Below are 20,210 nucleotides of genomic sequence, written 5' to 3' on the forward strand. Positions count from 1 at the left end.
AGGTTTATGGCAAAACGTCATTTATAAATCCCGCCCATTTTAGTGCCAGTCAATTTAACGGACAATCGGCCTGACCATACATGTTTATGGAAAAACGTCATTTATAAATCCTGCCCATCTTAATGCCAGTCAGTTTAACAGACATCATGCCTAGCCATATATGTTTAAAGTAAAACGGCTTAGAGATCTCCTTACCATCACTGTAGTGCCAGTCAACTCAACAGACAACCTCCTTGACCATACACGTTTACAGAAAACTGCACCTCCTACAAGTTATTCCAGGAGGTTGAACTGAGAGCCAGTTCGGCCCATTTTAAAAACAACTTCTTTTTTTACCCCAATTTACATAAAACATCTCTTCTTGTTCTCGTTTTTTAAAAGCATACACACATATAGAAGTGAGAGAGAAGCTTTGGGTCTGAACACACAGGGTTAGTCATTCATCCCGCATCCCTGAAACATTCTTTTGGGGTTAAGGGCCTCGCTCTGATATGAAATTAAATGAAATTAACTGCTTCAGTTTAATATCTAAGTCAAGCATGGTTACACTACAATGATTGCATTAGTTAAATATGGCTAATATTACTCAATTAGCTACATCAGATATAGAATTTTCTATATGAAGTTAAGGAAAATAAGGAGCATAAATTTAGCTGTGCTGTTGTAGTCGCTTTCACCCCGGAGAAGCCACCAGCTGTTCCCAGCCATCATGCAGGCATTGCTCTTATCCCTGCCTTCGGGATCTTTTAAATTCCTCCGTCCGCACGTCCCCTTATATTTGCCTTCAGAATTTTAAAATGTCTCTGTCCTCATGTTCATTACCTGTCTCCCCAGCTTGACCCAGTACATCCCGCTAGATGCTTGTAGCTGAACTGACAGCGTTATTAGTGATCTATAACTAGATATTGATATTGCACAGCAAATCATAAACGTCTGTTTCGATTTGTGTGTGGCGGCGGTGGCTTAGGCAGTAGTGCTGTTGTCTCGCATCCCCTCTCCATTGCAGAGTTAGCATGTTCTCCACATGTTGCACCTCTGTTTCCTCAGGCAGACCAAATACATGCAGTTAAGGTGAGTGACACCTCAAAAATGGCTGTAGCATTTAATGTTTATGTATATGTGCTTTGGAATGACCCAGCATCCTGTACTCCAGCCTCGTGCTGCCTGTGATAGCACCCCACCCCCCCCAGGCAAAATTCATCAGTAGCAAATTTTATCATATTTTACTGAAACGTTAGTGAAATTCATTGTATTGAAAAGGTTATTGTTAGATTTGACCAGTGTCCTTTGAGGTATCTCTAAATTGGACATTTGCAATCCACTGCTGTAGAATATTACTTGGTGATCTTTCCTTGAATTGGAGGTCAAGGCCGGAAGGCAGGTCCACTTGACAGCAATTTTCTTACCCTTAGAATGGATTTTGATATTTCAAAGAGCTGCTCAGGACATGTAGGTTAACTTGCTTGTTAGACTGATTTGTAGCAATGGAATGTGCAAGATACACTGTATATTGGTCATATCAGGCTGTTCTTATTCAAACTTTTGTCAAAAAGGCGTCTTAAAAACCATCGGCTCAGTTTCAGCTACGTAAAACATTTTACTTCTCTTGTTGACCTGCAGGTTTACTGCTTCTTTTTCAAGAAAATATGTATTTTAATCTTAGTACATGACAAGACTTATATGGCTAATGGAAAATCTTGATGGTGGGTCTTCATTCTAGGATTAAACATCCATTTAAATGTTGTACTGAAGACCCCAGCACAGCCTGGCTCCCCCTGGTGGCCAGTCAACTGCATCCCTTCTTTTGGATTAAAAAAATCAGTTTATGATGTTGGACATTGTTTCATTCATGCTCATTTCTAGGGGGAACGGCTGTGTTTCCGGTGTAATTTTAGGCATATAATAGCCACTAAATGTTTTTGAACTTACCTTGTTATAAAAAAATGGACAATTCAGGGAAATGTTACAAAAATACATCTGAAGTAATGATGTGAATCCATTTTGTAACTGTTAGTTTCATGATTCCTCTTCTCTGTCTTATTGTACATTTAATAAACCAAAGGCATATATTTTACATAAGCTAAAATATCTATTTGTCTATGAATGTTTGACAAACTTTTCATGTCTTAAACTGTTTTGGCTCTGTGTTCCCTGTCTCCCCTGTATTTTAGAGGCAGTGTGAAGCTCTGTGGGTTTGGCTAATGTACCTGTGTTCGTAATGGTGTCAATTCAAATCCCAGCATCAGGAGAGTGGTTTTAATGTTGGCCCCCTGGAAATGGCCCCTAACCTCCAAATGCTCCAGGGACTGACTGACCCTGCTTTCTCTATGTCCGTGCTTTGAATAAAAGCGTCGGCTAAATAAATGCATTTCTCTGTCCTGCATATCACTCTCACATGCCTGCTTCCTGGTAATTAGTGCTGTGAAACCGGAGCTGAGTCAGTGCCACACGGTGGCAGCCTTGCCCCGGACAGAGTTGCCAGAGAAAGGCTGGGAGTGTGGCGGTCCGTGTGTGTGAGCCGTAGAGTGTGTACGGCAGCCCCTGGATTTGATGGGATGACCGTGTAGATAGCAGTTTCCACACAGAGCTGTGTCTTAAAGCACACTAGCTGCTTATTCTGTCATTCCACACGTCGCCTTAGAATACTGCCACTAGTTGTTAAATATAAAGTGTACATAAATAATCTATACAAATTTGAAATGAGGTGGCACAGTAGGGACACACCTCCAGGGCTGTGGATGTGGGCAGCACCTGTTCTTATCAATGTGGAATCCTAGGTGACTATTGCCGCCACCCCCTGGCAAAGAGAAATTGGCAGGCAAGTCCGTGCCCCCTGAGAAGTTGGCACCCTAGCAGTTTACATATTCTCCCCATGGTCACGCTGCTTTACCTTCCCATAAACCAAAACTGAACCGATACAGAGAAGATTAGCATGGCTCTGCACATCAATAACCCACCGCTTTGATCTGAAATGTCCACTTCCTGTTCAGAGCTACACTATGAAAACAAAGCCTTCTAAGTAAGTTTTAATTCATGGAGAGGATGAATATGTCCTGGGGTGAGGCGGGTCCGAGGATAAACCTGTTACTTGTTAACAGTTGCTTGCATAATTACCATTGGCCCGTGATCACTGAGGATGTGTGAATGATCATAAACAAGATCTTATTGTTTGTTAGGGAAGGATAACTATGGCAGTGTGGTTACTCCTTTTCCCTACTTCCCAAATAAATCCTTCTTACCCTCTAATTCTACAGCTCTGTTTACTGTCCTAACAGAAGCTACCCTTTTTTACCTAGCCCTGCATCGGAAACGATGGCCGTAATTACTGTGGTTTGAGTTTTCAGTCTGAGTGGCTGTGCCGCCCTCCTCTTTGGTTTTGTCTCACGAAATGAATCATCATTCCGGTTTTTGTTTATGCAAATTGATGCATCAGTCTGGCCAAATTCAGTTCCAAATGGTGAAGGAAACAACTGATTTTCAAATGCAAAAAGTATTTTGCTCTGTAGACAAGGATTTTATCCTTTAAGTCCCCATTAGCTGGGAATTTCTTTGGAGGTGATTTTCTTCTGGGTTTCTCATTTCTCCACATGAACCACTAAACATCATTGCAGATTCAAGAGCCTGATATCCTGAGCAGGTGTCAAGTTTTGAAATTGCTGGAAGGAAATAAAAAAAAAAAGAAAAAAAAAAAAAAAAGAAATCAGTCGTGCTTTTAGTATGTAGATGCTTATCGTAGTTCAGTCCAAAACAAAAGGCATAAGTTTGGGCTGAGCATTAAGGTTGATGTCTCCACCCATCAATTTAGGGGGGTCCAAGTTGTTGTATTGGTTTTGATTATTGGGGGGAGGGCGCTTACAACCCCCCCAGTCCTCCTTATAATTTATTCCCATGCTCCAGAACAGTGGACATGACGCTTGTTGCAGAACCTAATGTTTCCATGGTGTTGCACGATATAAAAAGCAGCTTAGAGGAAGGTACAAGACAACAGATGGTCAATATCACACCCACATGGAAATCAAAACACATATTATCCTGTTATTTATGACATGCTTGACTGCAATTCAAACTCCACCAGGCCGGCAATTACAATGGAGGACAAGGAGCAAACAATGTGCATAAGTACAGGGTTCTGGGTGGGAGGAAAACACAAAACATTTCTAGGAAATGAAATGCTACTTTGAGTTGTTCTTAGCCTTGTCAAACACAAATGACATGAAATATGACACAGAGGAATGTAGTGGACTGGCATCCTGTTTGTGGAGTCGTCTGCCTTGTATTTCCCAGGAGGGCCTGTAGACCCTGTACTGGAAAAGCAGTTGCAGAGCACTGGTGGATGTATGGATACGTGGAAGACACATAGGATGCTACTTTACAACATTCGGTAATGCTTTACATTACGTGCACCTTCATAATGCATTAATTATGCATTCATAGAATGAACTGACATTCGTGCACATTCATAGACCATTCATAAGCAGCATGCAAGTACAACTTAACATCCTCCATCCATCCATTGTCCAACCTGCTTATCCTACTGGGTCATGGGGGGTCCGGAGCCTATCCCGGAAGCAATGGGCACGAGGCAGGGAACAACCCTAGACGGGGGGCCAACCCATCGCAGGGCACACTCACACACCATTCACTCACACATGCACACCTAAGGGCAATTTAGCAACTCCAATTAGCCTCAGCATGTCTTTGGACTGTGGGGGGAAACCGGAGTACTGGGAGGAAACCCCACGATGACATGGGGAGAACATGCAAACTCCACACACGTGACCCAAGCGGAGACTGGAACCCAGGCCCCAGAGGTGTGAGGCAACAGTGCTAATCACTGCACCACCATGCCACCCCTCAATGTAACATCCTAACATTCCTTAACAGCTTTAATATACATTAATAACAAACATTACATGATTATACAATTACAAGCATTATGTAAAAGGATTATGAAGGTGCAGCTAATGTAAAGCATTACCAAACATTCAATCTGCTCTTCCTGTTTTTTTATATGTATGTTCCTTGGGCTGCTCACTGTGGGTTCATGCAAGATAGACCAAACTGGCATCAAGACTAGCATCCCATCCAGGATGCATGCCTGCCTTTTAAGTGCTGCCTAGGATAGGCTCCGCCCTCCACCCATCCTGGATAAGCTGTGAGATGTATGGACATCAACCAGCCATTTCTGGCTTCACTAATGTCTCTTGAAGCAATGTAAGTGAGGTATAATTTCATGCTTTATGCATTTATTGAGATGGATTAGTGTGAATTTAGGATTCAGCAAGATGACAAAGCCCCTTTCAGACATGGGCTACCAACCTGAACTTTTTTAGGCATTACCTGGAGGGGCTGGATGTGTTACCGCATATGTCCGAATCAGCTCCCTAGTATATAGTCTGGTTAATTTGTGAATGACCCCCATGTGCGAATGACACGGACACAGCTGATAAAACACGCACAATTTTTTTTTAGGTTATGCGTTCTTTTGATTATGAATTCAGACTACCTGGATTCCTTCACAGCTTGCTGTTCTGGAGACCATTAGACTATCATAGGACAACCGTTTGGATCTTGTAGGCACAGATCATGCACTCATGTTAGTTCTGGTACTCGGAACATCAGCAACACAGTATAATGGTAGGTTTCAGATATATATATATATATTTATTTATAATAATCAAACACACAAATCAGCAATTACATTTTACATAAAACATACATAAAATTTTAAACCAAAACTTCGGCACAATGATGTTCCCCTCCATAAAACATGATGTATTGTTAAGACCTTCCTTTACATTGTTCATTCATAACACGATTCATAAAAAGGCCTTCCTAGACCCGCAATTTTACTTCCTTATCAAAAGCAACAGTTGTAGGTAAAAATTTACCTATTACATCATCTCTAAAAATGAATGATTTATTTGACCGCAACAGAATTTTGTGAAGGAAGTGGAATTGTATGGGCATTACTTTTGCTTTTCTTTACAAATATTCCATACGGAATGTCTGTCCCTGTGAATTCTTCTGGAACGGAGACCTTTAGCACTGAACATAGCACTCATACAGAGAAGCAGGCCAGGAAAATTTAATAATAGCATTTTTTTTTAAGTGTTAGCCATTGCTAGCATGGGTGTTGTATATCACTTAACCAGCACTGCCTTCGAAATTTTTAAATGGTTGTTTAAGCAGTAATAGACCGGGAAGGTTTTACATGAATGGTGGTGTTGTTCCCTTCAACACGGGTCAGGCTAGTTCCTCTCAAAACATCATGACTAAGCATCTTTAAGGCCTCACGTTACAATACGTAAGTGGGCATTTGTTTCAAAATAAGTCAGGGTCTTGCCTTATTTCTGTTGCTAAAGTCCTCCACCCCAAAAACCTAGTAAAACGATGCATATGCCAATGCTAACTTTCCCCCCCTTTTTAAATTCTTTGATATGAGTATAAAAGCTTTAACGGTGATTAATTTCCTTCATGCCTAGAACATGCTCTTACTGTATTTGTATATTAGCGCTGACATCAGCACTGACATCATGAGGTCTGCTGACATCAGCACTGACATCATGAGGACTGCTGACATCAGCACTGACATCATGAGGACTGCTGACATCAGCACTGACATCATGAGGACTGCTGACATCAGCACTGACATCATGAGGACTGCTGACATCAGCACTGACATCATGAGGACTGCTGACATCAGCACTGACATCATGAGGACTGCTGACATCAGCACTGACATCATGAGGACTGCTGACATCAGCACTGACATCATGAGGACTGCTGACATCAGCACTGACATCATGAGGACTGCTGACATCAGCACTGACATCATGAGGACTGCTGACATCAGCACTGACATCATGAGGACTGCTGACATCAGCAGCAGCAGCCACAGGCCAGCCAAGGCAACGTTGAGTAATGTAACCCTGCTGTCAGTCACCCCCAGAACGGCACACCCCCCACCCCCATACTTCCTGCTTCCAATCCGCCTTGCTCTTTAAGTTCACCTCATCTTAGTGGGTGCTATGGTAATGGTTTCCATTGACAGGCGTTTCCTGTAAACTAGACTGCGAGAGCTCCGGCTCTTTCTGAAACGCCGCTGGCTTCTTGAAGAAGTCCGACACGAAAAACACCTGAAAAACACAGAAGCAGGGTTTGAGAGTTGTGCCATGCCAAAAATGCACATTGGCTCAGATTTCCTACTTTTAAACATCTTTTAAACATTGGCAGGAAAAGCTTATTGTCTGCCATTTATCGCAGGTGTGCTAACAGCCGTACAGATAAGTTTACAGGTTGCACATGCCACTCGATACCACGCCACAGCCTGTCTGACTTGTCCGTAGTGTTGGCGGTTGCCCCCAGCGACACTCACTATGAGCACTGCAACTAGCGCCCCCTGCAGGAGCCCTGTGAGGACGTCGCTCCAGTGGTGCATGTAGTCAGACACGCGCGTCAGGCCCACATAGACTGAGGCAGAGATCAGGAAGAACTGCAGCATAGGCCGAAGGAGCCTCGCCCACTTCTTCTGGAGTCTAGCTTGCAGATACAGCTGAAAACCAAACAAACCATCACCAGGAGCCTTCAGGGTTATGTTTGGACAGCCAGAAGACAGATCCACAGAATATGTACACAATGTCCACAGGAATTAATGCCCAAGTAAATACTGTTGACGTAGAACAACATTTGAAGGGACAGAATCAGGGACAGATTCTGTGCCTGATGTTCATGCAGGTTCCCAGATGTTCTATCCCACACTGGAGATCAAGCTCCTTATGCTGGCTGGACTTCAGCAAGCCTGTCATTAGCACATCTGAAGAACACACAGTGTAGCTATGAACCTTATAACGTCAGTAGGAAGCCGCAGGCGATCTGGACAGGTGTCTGTGCTGACTGACCGTGCCGTTTATCTGATCTGGCATGTTCCCTAACATCTTTCCAAACCTGAGCTTCGGCTCTGAGTGACAGACCGACTATGGCAGGGAGGCTGGGGTGAGCCTGTATGCAGAGGACTTTGTTGCCAGAACTTTCTGAGTAAAGCTACATGAAAGCAGATTGTGCTGCTTAAGAATATTTCATTCTGTTGATCAGATTTTCAGCATCCTGGATGGTACAGTTTAAAATGGCAGACTGCGCATTTTTTACAGATACAGGGACAAGCTTTTGACATTGAAGGGGGAAACCTTAAACTGAAAATTCCAGTGATTTTCAAGGTTGAATTACTAATTTCATCTGTATATATTCATAAACCATGAACTATGGCAAGAGATTTGGCTAGTGAAGATAGAAAACACGTTTTTGATATGTCCATTTTTTTTCTAAAATTTTCTTTATGGAATTGATACATTAATCACAATGGGAACTATTATATTTATTTAGCTTAGACTGAGAAAGCAGGCCCTAGAGCAACTGGTGATAAGGTCCAACATTGAAACCAATCTTTCAACAACAGGAGCGAAATTGCTGGCCTTACAATCACAGGAGCACAGTACTAATCTGCTGAGCCACACACGATAGAATGACTTACGGCATGGCAGTCTACCACAAAAACATCATTCATATCAAAGTTAAAACACGCATACACGCACAAAATAAATAGACATGAAAACTTCTAACAGTTTCACTTCTTGTCTTTCCATCTTATTTCCATAATTACCCACAAATCCACCGACTTTTGAAAAGGTGCCGGAATCACAAGTCACCTCTTTGTGTGTGACATTAGAACATGGACCCATTGTGGTGCTCGACAGCTAAAGGGAAGAGATACTCACAGCGAGAAACACCATGCAGTACATGGAGAAGGACGAGTGGCCCGAGTAGAAGGACACCCTGTAAGAGAAAATGAACAGGACGTCATCTCCAAACACTCTAAAAATCACAACAAGGCGGTCGTTACGTTTGTGGGGCTGATCCCGAAGAAATCAGCAGCCCACTGTGTTTACAGGCTGCGAGAATATTCCGTGGGGGTCAGCAAATGACATATGATCCCAAAACATGGCACAAGCACTACGAGACTATGCTTACATGCGTGTGAGAACTATAGAGGTGAAAGAACAAGACTACTGTGCTTCATCTGGTATGTCTGATGGGAAAACAGATTAAATTAGCTGAGGTAGAAGGGGAAAATGCTCACTAATTCCTACTTTAAAAATGGGCTCAGTATAATCCCTTTTGTCATCCAACTAAACAAAGATTAATAAATTAGGGTCACATGAGTGTCATGTGACCATAGCACGTCAGATCCCCATAATGCAGTGCAATGAAAGTTACTGTAGGGTGTATCGCTGCAGTAATAGCAGACATGCATTTCAAATCATATATTCTTAGAAATATGCTGTTGCACTTTTTTATATGTTTCATACGTTGCCTTTCTCCCTTGTATTTGGTGTTCAAAATTGCGTGACCTTCTACAGGAACCGAGTGGCATTTTATCAGGTTTGTCAGGCCTAAGAAAAGAGAGTCTTCCGGAAAAACACTGTGATGTGTCCTTGGCTGTAGAAGCTAAGAACAACTTATCTTTTTGGAGGGACCCAGACGGGTTGAAACACTGAAACAAACATGTACACTTCTCAGATATCGAAGCGTGCATATCTCCTCATTGTCTTCAGTTTCATAATTCTACTGCTATATGTATCATATTTAATCCAAACCATAGCTAACAGGTCATCTTATGACACTTTTACAGCAATTCTATCATTCAATACTATAAATTAGACATACTTTTTCTGTTGAACAGTGGTCTCCATTTCCTTATTGTATATTTAGCAGTCATTTTATCTTGCTTGTTTCTATTAATTTGTTTTACATTTTATACTATTTTGTTTTCCTTTGTGTTGAATATTTCCTTCAAGCACAATTCAGGCAGCAGGTGGAAAAGTACTTCACTGCACAGTGAAATGTTTTTTAAATCCAAAAATAGTCACTACGAAACTCAACAGTCTCCATAGTAGGTCTTTTTCTGGCAAAATCCAACAGAAGCCCCAGAGAGATCGCGGCAGCGTTTCCTGTGAACATGCCGTCGGAGGCCTCGCCGTGGGTCTTTCCCCTGCCACTCACCTGGCCTCGTTAACCAAGCTCTCGTCCCCCATGCACGTGGCATTTTCAATGTATCGACCCGAAATGCAGTCATCGGGGCCCAGGGCAGGTTGGCACACCGCCAGGAAGTGTGGCCTCAGTCGGCCAATGGAATACTTGGCGATGTCGGTGAGGGACTGGCTCATGGCCAAACCGAACACGAAGCTGCCCAGGGCTTTATAGATGGCTCTCAGGTAACAGCAAAGGAGCGAGGACTGGGAATTCACTTGTTGATTTGGGTGACTCTGAGTGACAAGGAGACACTCCCCACACACGAGCTGCAGGAACATGAGGAACAGATGAACATGAACCCTTGGGACTATCGGATGTCCCATATGCTAACGACAGATATCATTAATAGACATGGCATTTTCAACAAAATATGCATTTAACAAATACATACCAAATATGGGACTAAGTGCTATCTCTACATAATTATGAGTGTCACAGCCTTATTAATAAACTAGCTTTGGAGGTACATATGTCAGCAATGTGTACAAATATGTAAGCGAAGGTACAGAAAACAGCTGTATTGCATGGGGGAACAAAAAAAGAACAGAAGAGACCATTAAGGTCCAGGAGGTCCATAATACTTACAACAATTAATGTGAATGGAATCATCACTCCCCCCAACAACTGGTAGGAGATGGTGTCTTCCTTAAAGGGGTACCTGATTGAGTCATCGCTACAGAAAAATCCTCTTTTGAATGTATTGTGTTGGGACGTGAGTATTGCAAATGGGAGTCCAGCTAGGAAGAGCAATGAGAAAACACACACACACACACACACAAAACAAATCAAACATTTCATACCAAAATCTACTTCAAAAGCAAGTGCATTTAACAAAGAAAACAGGGGTTCAAACATTAAAACATCTATTTTAAACACTTATCTGCAAAGCAGCTGCATGAAATCACCACAGTGCAAGCAAAGTAGCGTTCAACTGTCATCGAACCCTTAATACCATTTTTGTTTAAAAAAACAATATGGAAGGTACTTTTCACATTGGGCTACATTAGATCTACAAAGATTAAATAATAAAGAGTCCTTACCCTAAAATAGACTAAACATTCATTACAAGACACTGGTATTATGATGGGTGCAGTAATTGTTTTAACATTTAAGCAGGCAAATCGTAAAGAACAATTTCTTATTTACAATGGCAGCCTAGCAGCAAACTAATGAGATACTGGCAAAAGTATAAGGAAAAACTCTGGTCTGCTATACTGCAGTAATTTTAACTCCTCATTGATATGACAGTATAGTGTAACACAATCTTTGCGAGTATAATAAACAATCAGCTATGATCAAAGGTCATATTCTTCACAAACAGCATTAAATGCCATCTTTGATCAATACTGAGATTTTCTACGATATCATGTAATTACATTTTTCGATTACAAAAGCCACAGGCTACGCAACATGCAGCGCAAGAGTTGGAGATGTGAACCTAAAGATTAAAAAGATTCTAAAAGTTGTTTGTTGTACCTTTCTTGAGAAAGCATTGCGGAAAGACTGGCTACTGTCAGCAACACACTTCAACCTGTCTCAGTAAAAGACAGGAATTTGAATCATTATTACAATATTATCATTTTGAGTAATTGGAACACTTTCCCAAAGTCAATCACAATTATAACGGGCTACTACAGGTCAAACAACTTTTTGTGTCAATCCCCAATATTACAAATTATCTTTGAAAACACATTTACTTTTTGATAATCCCTTAGGTCAGAACCTTGTACAGTTTGGGTTTGCAATTCTTTAGAATTATGTTAGGAATTTGCTGTATCTACAATGACCTCAGTGGCATATTCTTGTCCTCAGAAGGTTTCTGTACAGCCACTGGAAACAGATCCGCACTGTTACACAGACAGTACACGTAGAACATAAGAATTAGTAAGTTCCAAATCCTACCCCTCACACGGTCTATTACAGGAGGTGGAGCTGCCCTTTGCAATTTGCAAACTTCATCGCTGAAAAATTTGTGTAGCTTTTCAATAATTATGTATTTCAATATAAAAATATTATGTATTATATGTATGTGGACAGCATGGCCAATCAGTATTAAAGAACCACTGGTTCGCACTTTATACTGACACATGCCCAGGCTTATGGAAGCTTGTGCATCGTCATTACAAATGGTAGCGTGACATACACAACCACAGGCAATAAGGCACACAGCAGTGTGAACATAAAGAGCTGCAAGTCTCATTATCTAGGATAGGTTTTCTTGTAAGGCATTTTTGTCTTCCATCTGAAATCTGAGTGTCAAGAGACTGAACCTCTTGACACTCATGTTCATTAGCCTAATTATTCAGTGTAACACGACCAGTATGACTTAAGTCTGCAACCCTTGAAGGAGAAGCGAGAGCTCCTTCCAAGGAGTACTGAATGAGCATGATACCATCCCCTGTGAGAACGGAGAAGTTATATGAGACCGTAAAACCAGGAGATCCGAAGCTGATCTACCCAGAATGCACATCATGTGCATCCAAAAACTGTACTGTTAGCAGAATCACAGCCAGTGTTACTGATTCAGCCAAATAGCTGACACTCACAAGCCTCCACTTGTGCTGCCTAAACAGAGAGGCCCACATTCCTCAACAGATTGCTTTATCAAATCACCCTGCAAATGAATCATAAGAGAAGCACAGCAAACATCAGCCTGTTTAAACAGAACTTTACAGCCTTCCACACTACTTTAGCCTCAGGTCCCAGTTCTTTTCACAATGCTGTAATATCTTACAACATGGCAGTGGCTTGGCTTTTCATCTCATGTCGTTAAAGAGGATGTCGCCATACTAACAGTTGATTAACAGTGGCAAGTTTTGAATGAGGGTGGAAGTGGTGAGTGGGCCAGCAGTCAGCAGCAGACATGAAGACCCCACCCCACCCCACCCCAAGGTTACCATGCTGCTCGTTCTATCATCAGAAACATCTTGAGTACATCTCAAATGACAACAGAGAAACAAAGACCTTTATCTGTCACGAGCACAGGACAGAGATGCTGACTGGGCCTATTCTGATACATCGTCCTCTGTATGCAAAACAAATGCTAGGAATCAGGTACTGAGACGAAGCAGAGACTAAAGTGCTTCTTTGCAAAGAACTAAACTAACTACAGAGAAGTTTCAGCTGAAAACTTCTGTCTAAATCAGGCATGTGTCTCCCACAGCTCTCTGCTTCTCCCATAAGCATAAACGAATCGCACTCACAATTCTGCTTCACGACTTGCTGTAATCAATCTGCCACAACCACCAGGAAATCAGTGCTTCTCTCCAGTACCTAAGACCCATCAAGACGAATTCAGCTTTGCACTATTATGATCTGCAGAATATATGTCCCCATAACATAATGCATATATGCTGTCACACAGTCACATAGTCTACATGTTCATATACTGTATTTTAGTATTCTTTTGATTGCATTCACTGGTTGTTTTTTTAAATTGAGGTTATCCTTGTGGAGACTGGAAAAATGTCCCCACAAGGTAAAAAGTTTCAGGTTTTTAAATCACATTGTGGGGAAATCTGGGGGGTATTCCATGAAAGTAGCTAAAGAAAGGCAGACTTTCCCGAAAAAGTCAGACTCAACCTAGCTCCATCTCTAAACTTAGCCTCATGTCGTTCCTCAAACGCAGTTCAATCAAGGCTCATTCAAGACAGACTTGTATAGTCTCACTTAAATATCGCGGGTGTGCGCACTAAGAAGCCCAAATGAATGGATGAACGATAGATCGACCAAATGGGTCGGAAAGCCTGTAAAACGAGAGCGGTGTTTCTTTCTGCCGCAGAACGCTGCTGATGGAGCTGTATGAAAAATACAGAGATGTAATCGTTTAAAAAAAGCAATACTGTGGCCATGAACACAACCAGGGAGTTGGCTTTGCAATGAATTGCAGACAGACTAAATGCACAAGTTACTAAAATGTTACAAGTACTTAGTACGGTGGTACAGTGGTTTATACTATCGCCTTATAACGCGAAAGTTGCTGGTTCGCTCCTCATAGCCAACGGGGAACCTTCTGGGTTGAGTTCACGTGTCATTATTACTGTATAATATTATTTAATCTCCGTAAAATACTTTAAATGACATCCGTGTGAAATATTCTGCGTAACTTGTCTTTGTTATTTTAGTAATAAACTTTCAAAGTAAACAGTGACTAAACAAAATATAAAAATATCTTCCTGTTCATATTATTTTAATGGATTTATTTCAATTTCAATCATTGCATTTCATGTTTCACCTTTGTAATATGCGTACGCTTTTATTTTACAGTAAAATGCCGTTATAATGGACTTAAAGGGACCTGGCAAAACAGTTCGTTATATCCAGAGTTGCTGTATGCCCAGGACACAACTACAGCTAGGACACCATTTACTCAAGCCACACCCCAGCAGACATACTTGTGGTATAGATTATTATATTGTACATGTAGGTTATCAAACTTTACTTGACCAGATGGGCTGCTATTAATAATCCCGACCACGTATCTGCGCTGGATATCACCAGCCCGCCAGGCGCCTTGTAGGCGGAGCTGCATGTCCGTTATATCCGAACAAAACTACAGCTAAAAGCGGCCCTGGGGACCAAATTGTCTGTCCTTTATAAGCGAAATTCCGTTATATGTGAGTCCGCTATAACAGGATTTTACTGTAATTATTTTGGAATTAATTGGAATGCTAAGACGTGATTTTATAGGCTTTATTATATTGATTATGTAGCAATCAATCAGCTCTGTTCTCCATATTATGGAAGTATCACGCAAAGCTTTACTTCAGAAAAGATGGTTTTTATTCTCTGCTTTCTCGTCTTGCTGACTACAGGGTTCAATTTTTTTATATAGGCCTACGTATATACAACACTCATTCTCTATGGAATTAAATCTGTGTCATCACAATTTGAATTTCATGTGCCACTGAAATTCTAACATTGAATATTTATGCATTGGAAATTCGATGGTCCGAATTCACATGCAAAAATACGAAGTTAAAAATACAAAGACAACATTTCAAAGTTGCGCCAATTTGATGGTCCGAATTCACATGCAAAAATACGAAGTTAAAAATACAAAGACAACATTTCAAAGTTACCCCAATTCGATGGTCCGAATTCACATGCAAAAATATGAGGTTAAAAATACAAAGACAACATTTCAAAGTTGCGCCAATTCAATGGTCCGAATTCACATGCAAAAATACGAAGTTAAAAATACAAAGACAACATTTCAAAGTTGCGCCAATTTGATGGTCCGAATTCACATGCAAAAATACGAAGTTAAAAATACAAAGACAACATTTCAAAGTTACCCCAATTCGATGGTCCGAATTCACATGCAAAAATATGAGGTTAAAAATACAAAGACAACATTTCAAAGTTGCGCCAATTTGATGGTCCGAATTCACATGCAAAAATACGAAGTTAAAAATACAAAGACAACATTTCAAAGTTACCCCAATTCGATGGTCCGAATTCACATGCAAAAATATGAGGTTAAAAATACAAAGACAACATTTCAAAGTTGCGCCAATTCAATGGTCCGAATTCACATGCAAAAATACGAAGTTAAAAATACAAAGACAACATTTCAAAGTTGCGCCAATTTGATGGTCCGAATTCACATGCAAAAATACGAAGTTAAAAATACAAAGACAACATTTCAAAGTTACCCCAATTCGATGGTCCGAATTCACATGCAAAAATATGAGGTTAAAAATACAAAGACAACATTTCAAAGTTGCTCCAATTCGACGGTCCGAATTCACATGCAAAAACACAAGGTTAAGAATAAGAGTTAAACATCCGGGATACCAAGGCTAAGCAATCGAATCTGTGGCTGCGTTTGACACACACACATATATCTATGTGGGGAACGTCCAGTTATTTCTATGGAAAAAACCCTAATCCCTACAATGAAAACCATAACCTCTACCCAACCCTAACCTTAACCATAAGTAACCAAACAAAATACAAGACTTTTGGCATTTTTTGTGATTCCAATAAAATAAAAATAACTTCAAAATAACAGGTTTTTTAAATCATACTGTGGGGACATTTGGTACCAAAAATGTAATACATACATAGCGTGCACACACACACACACACACACACACACACACACACACACACACACACACACACACAAAGGCAGCCTTTGCAGTGCCCATGTTTTATTCCTCAGTATTTCAAATGTAACACTTAGAGTTGGGTGATATAAACAATGTTATCTACTTATTGTCATTTAAAATTTTAAGAAGAAAATAAGAGGCTTTGACAAACTATTGATAATGAACCTTGCATGATAGCACACATCAGCCCATGACATCATAGAAATGTAATAAATTCTAGACAAACATATGATAATCTTTTAAAATGCATGAATTATGCTCAACAAATGCACAGTAAAGTTGTTGAGTCAGCAGAGCAAGCCACATGCTACCGTAACTCCAAATGTCCGCTCAGCAGCCAAAACACATTTTAAATAAGGTGTTAGTGAAAAAACACGGTAAAAAACATAGATGATGTGATGGTACTTTTTGCAGTTTAGAGTGCAACAGGCAATAGATTGGTGCCGTGTAAAGTAAACTCTGTTGAAATCAATAACTTCTTTATTTTGTATGGGGAATTTTTTTATTCACAAACAAAAGTTTTTAAATTCTGTTCCTTCTTTCCCACAATTCTTCAAAGAAATTGACTCATGTATGTTTATGGGTGCAATATGTAATTGTTCTTCCTTTATCTGATTATGCATTTATCCTGTAAGTGGTTTATATTCAAAAAAAAAAAAACTAGAAGTGGAACTACTGTGTAGTTGGACCTGTGGAACTTGTTTTACCATCTGAACCACTGCCAACCAGCAGAACAGACAGGCTTATAGTCACTGATTAGGAATTCCACATTCAATCTGAAAAAATACAGCACAAACTGCACCATACTGGATACAATAATAATAATAATAAAAACAGGTCACAGCATTTCATTTTCATATGGATCAGATTTCTATTTATTATTAAAACCACAAACACAATTTGGACCAGTTATGAACCAAAGACATCTGTCTGTTAACTTATTTGAATTACAATGAGTTGCTTATTTACACATCTAAACACTGTCTAAATCCAGTGTTCTCTACTACTGAGTACGGTTGCATATCTTTCTTAGCTCAGTCTGAATTTCCTGACAAAAGCACCTTAAATGCCATAGGGTAACTTGCAGAGGCTGTTTCTGCCTCGCTCCAGTCACACACAGATTCAGGTGATGTCATCTCAAACGGTTAGCATGTTGGATGCCTTTCCATCAATATCTGTCCCCAAATGTTCCCAAACTGCAGATTATGACTGACTAACCAGCATTAGAAGCAAATCTACTCACAGCCACAGTTAGCATAATGTCGTTCATGTTGAACATCTACATGTGAATTTAAATTGGTTTCACTGCATGCATTGAACTGAAATGATGTGGTACATGATGAATATGTGGACACATAGCCCTAGTATCAACAGTATATGGAAAAAAAAAGTACATCTCCCAGATGTACTAGTACCAATGACTTTTCCTGGTTATAAAGAGCTTTGGGTTTATATACCTGGATGTGAAATAAACTAATGAAATTTTGGCTGAATATTCAATCTCCACATCACTCATGTGATGCGCACCACAATCATTGAATCCGTCCTCTGCACTTCTATAACTGTCTGGTTCGGCTCAACTACCAAATCTGACCTTAGAAGACTGCAGAGGGTAGTCAGGACTGCTGCGAGAATCATTGGAACATCCCTTCCCACTCTCCAAGATCTGTACTTATCCAGAGTGAGCAAAAGGGCTAAGAAAATCACCCTGGACCCCTCACACCCAGCACACTCCCTCTTTAATCTGCTGCCATCTGGTCGACGCTACAGAGCACTTAGCACCAAAATGACCAGACACAGGAACAGTTTCTTCCCCCAGGCAGTCCATGTCATGAACACTTAACAATGTCGTGTACACTTAACAATACACATGGTACACACAACACTAAAACAAATTATTTATTTAACACACTGGCTTATTTATTTTTCATATTTGCACATATCAACATACCTATACAAACACATCATACTGGAATGTTTTCTTGCTATTTTGCACGCTACTTTGTATATCTGTATATAACTCTTTATTACCTGTGTCTTGTCTTGTCACTGTCTTTCTGTTGCACTGTAGAGTTCTGTCACTACAACAAATTCCTCGTATGTGTCAACATACCTGGCAATAAAGCTTATTCTGATTACTTTCTCTGCGATTTGGACCTGTTATATTACATAGTAGACTTTACATTGTACGGTGGTACAGTGGTTTATACTATCGCCTTATAACGCGAAAGTTGCTGTGAAAACACCAGTCAGAATGGTCTGATAGTGTTTTTTTTTTCCTCATTACACATTTTTCTTCTCTACTGAATTCCTCCCTAGGCTGTGCTTCATTTCAGACTTAGTGTTCAAATTCACCATTCTACGAAGAGTATGGAGTATCTCTTGCCCCTAAGCTACACATAATTAAATATTAGCTTAGCACACAGCTAAGGAACACTCAATTCAAATGCATACAACCATACAGGTAAGAATTACATTTTCTGAGGTGCCAAGCTATTGAAAGCAAAGGTACAGCTTTTAAAATCATACAGTAGCATGCCAGCAATAGTAAGTCTTCAGCACTCTGCTGTACGGATATTTACAGCTCATTCAGTTCCTGAGTAGTGGGTAATACTAGACTGTGCCACGACATCTGAATAAGTCATCTTTATAGAGAATATCAAGTGTACACTTGTGTATTATGCTACTAGTTGACCATAACAAAAAGTTTTCCTGCATTTCTGCATAAAATACAGGGACTATCACTGGTACTCGACTACTTACACTTACATCTCCTAACAATACACAAAGCAAACATGTGATTTAAATCTATAAAGACTTGAAACATTTTGAACATTCAGAAGACAAGAGGCAACGGGAGCACAGAACTAGCCCAGCATATAGCTTGTATCAGTTATCCAGTAATATTTTGATAAACGGTGAAAATATAAAGATATGTTTATCTTTGCGCAATACACTTCAAATATAGTTTGATAAAGCAACAAATTCAATACAAATGATCCCTGGGTATTTAAAATTGGATTAACACAAGGAATAAAATGGAAAAAAAATCATTTTAAAAATATCCTCCAGACGCCTTGCATAAAAGTTGGCCTTTCATAAACGAACACATCACTTTGTGTCGTGGTTAGGCACAGCGTGCGGCACCTTCCACGTTTAGCCCCGTAAATCATTCCTTACTTTACAGTGAAACAAATTATCTTTGTTTTTACAGTCGCGGCAATTTCACAACGCCTCAATATCTTACAACACGGCTCCCAATGCTGTGACTTGGCTTTTTTTCCTCTCATGTCGTTAAAATGTTAATTATTAACGTCAATACTTTTTAATTAATTATCAGATCTCAGTTATTCATGTGATCCTATCAAATCGGTCTTCATGGGCCTCCGGGACTACAGCGACCACCCCAGCCACTTGGAATTAGTTTTATTCACTGAGGTCCCATTTAAAAGCGTTTATCTGTACCTGGACAGACATATCATCATCGCCTCCTTTTAAAAGAGAACCTACCAAGTCCAACAAGACACTCATTTATCTAGAGCGAGTGAAGCAGTGTGAATTATTCTAAGACATCTACGGGACGGCTTTGAATACAATTGATACAAACTATAAGCAAAGGTTACAGTGGCCGAGTCCCGAAACCCGGCGGAGGATGACCCATGATAGACACGGTACGTAGTCTACGTACCCAATCCAAGGCAGAGTATATCCAGCAGAACCAGCAGGATTTGTTCCGTTTCAAACATCTTTTATTCGTCGTTTCTCTAGGGTCCCCTTTGAAAAATGTCAGGTCACCGCCGAATTGTCTCTTAGTTTTAAAAACGGAGAACAAAAGAAGGAGTGAGACAACGAGAGCAGGGAGATGACTATGACGTGCGCCCGACCAGTCGTTCTCCCACCGCAGCCGGCCCAGATCTTAAAGAGCACGGCGCTCCTCCTTCGGCACGTCTGCGCGGATCTGCGTCGCGTGATGTTCGCCGCCACCCGGCACAACAACCTCGCCCT

The 20,210-nt window shown here is 40.6% G+C and overlaps 1 protein-coding gene across 1 annotated transcript; it reads right to left on the reverse strand.

Annotated features, from left to right (window-relative positions):
* Positions 1-5,638: 5,638 nt before the first annotated feature.
* plpp1b (phospholipid phosphatase 1b) lies at positions 5,639-20,210 on the reverse strand. Its single transcript, XM_023836690.2, has 6 exons — positions 19,894-20,210; positions 10,675-10,826; positions 10,060-10,355; positions 8,775-8,832; positions 7,379-7,555; positions 5,639-7,139 (listed from the first exon to the last, which is right to left on the reverse strand). The coding sequence occupies exons 1-6, from the start codon at positions 19,949-19,951 to the stop codon at positions 7,020-7,022; spliced, it is 861 nt and encodes a 286-aa protein (XP_023692458.1). The 5' UTR covers positions 19,952-20,210; the 3' UTR covers positions 5,639-7,019.

This window comes from Paramormyrops kingsleyae, chromosome 2 (assembly GCF_048594095.1).
Source record: "Paramormyrops kingsleyae isolate MSU_618 chromosome 2, PKINGS_0.4, whole genome shotgun sequence".
Taxonomy (NCBI): Eukaryota; Metazoa; Chordata; class Actinopteri; order Osteoglossiformes; family Mormyridae; genus Paramormyrops; species Paramormyrops kingsleyae.

Bases quoted from the DNA above. Each gene is read 5' to 3' on its own strand.
- plpp1b (XM_023836690.2), bottom strand. From the start codon at position 19,951: ATGTTTGAAACGGAACAAATCCTGCTGGTTCTGCTGGATATACTCTGC. The intron at 10,827-19,893 runs GTACGTAGACTA...TGCTCTTCCTAG, and splicing joins TATACTCTGCCTTGGATTGG to CTGGACTCCCATTTGCAATA. The intron at 7,556-8,774 runs GTGAGTATCTCT...TTTGGTTTTCAG, and splicing joins ACTGCATGGTGTTTCTCGCT to CTGTATCTGCAAGCTAGACT.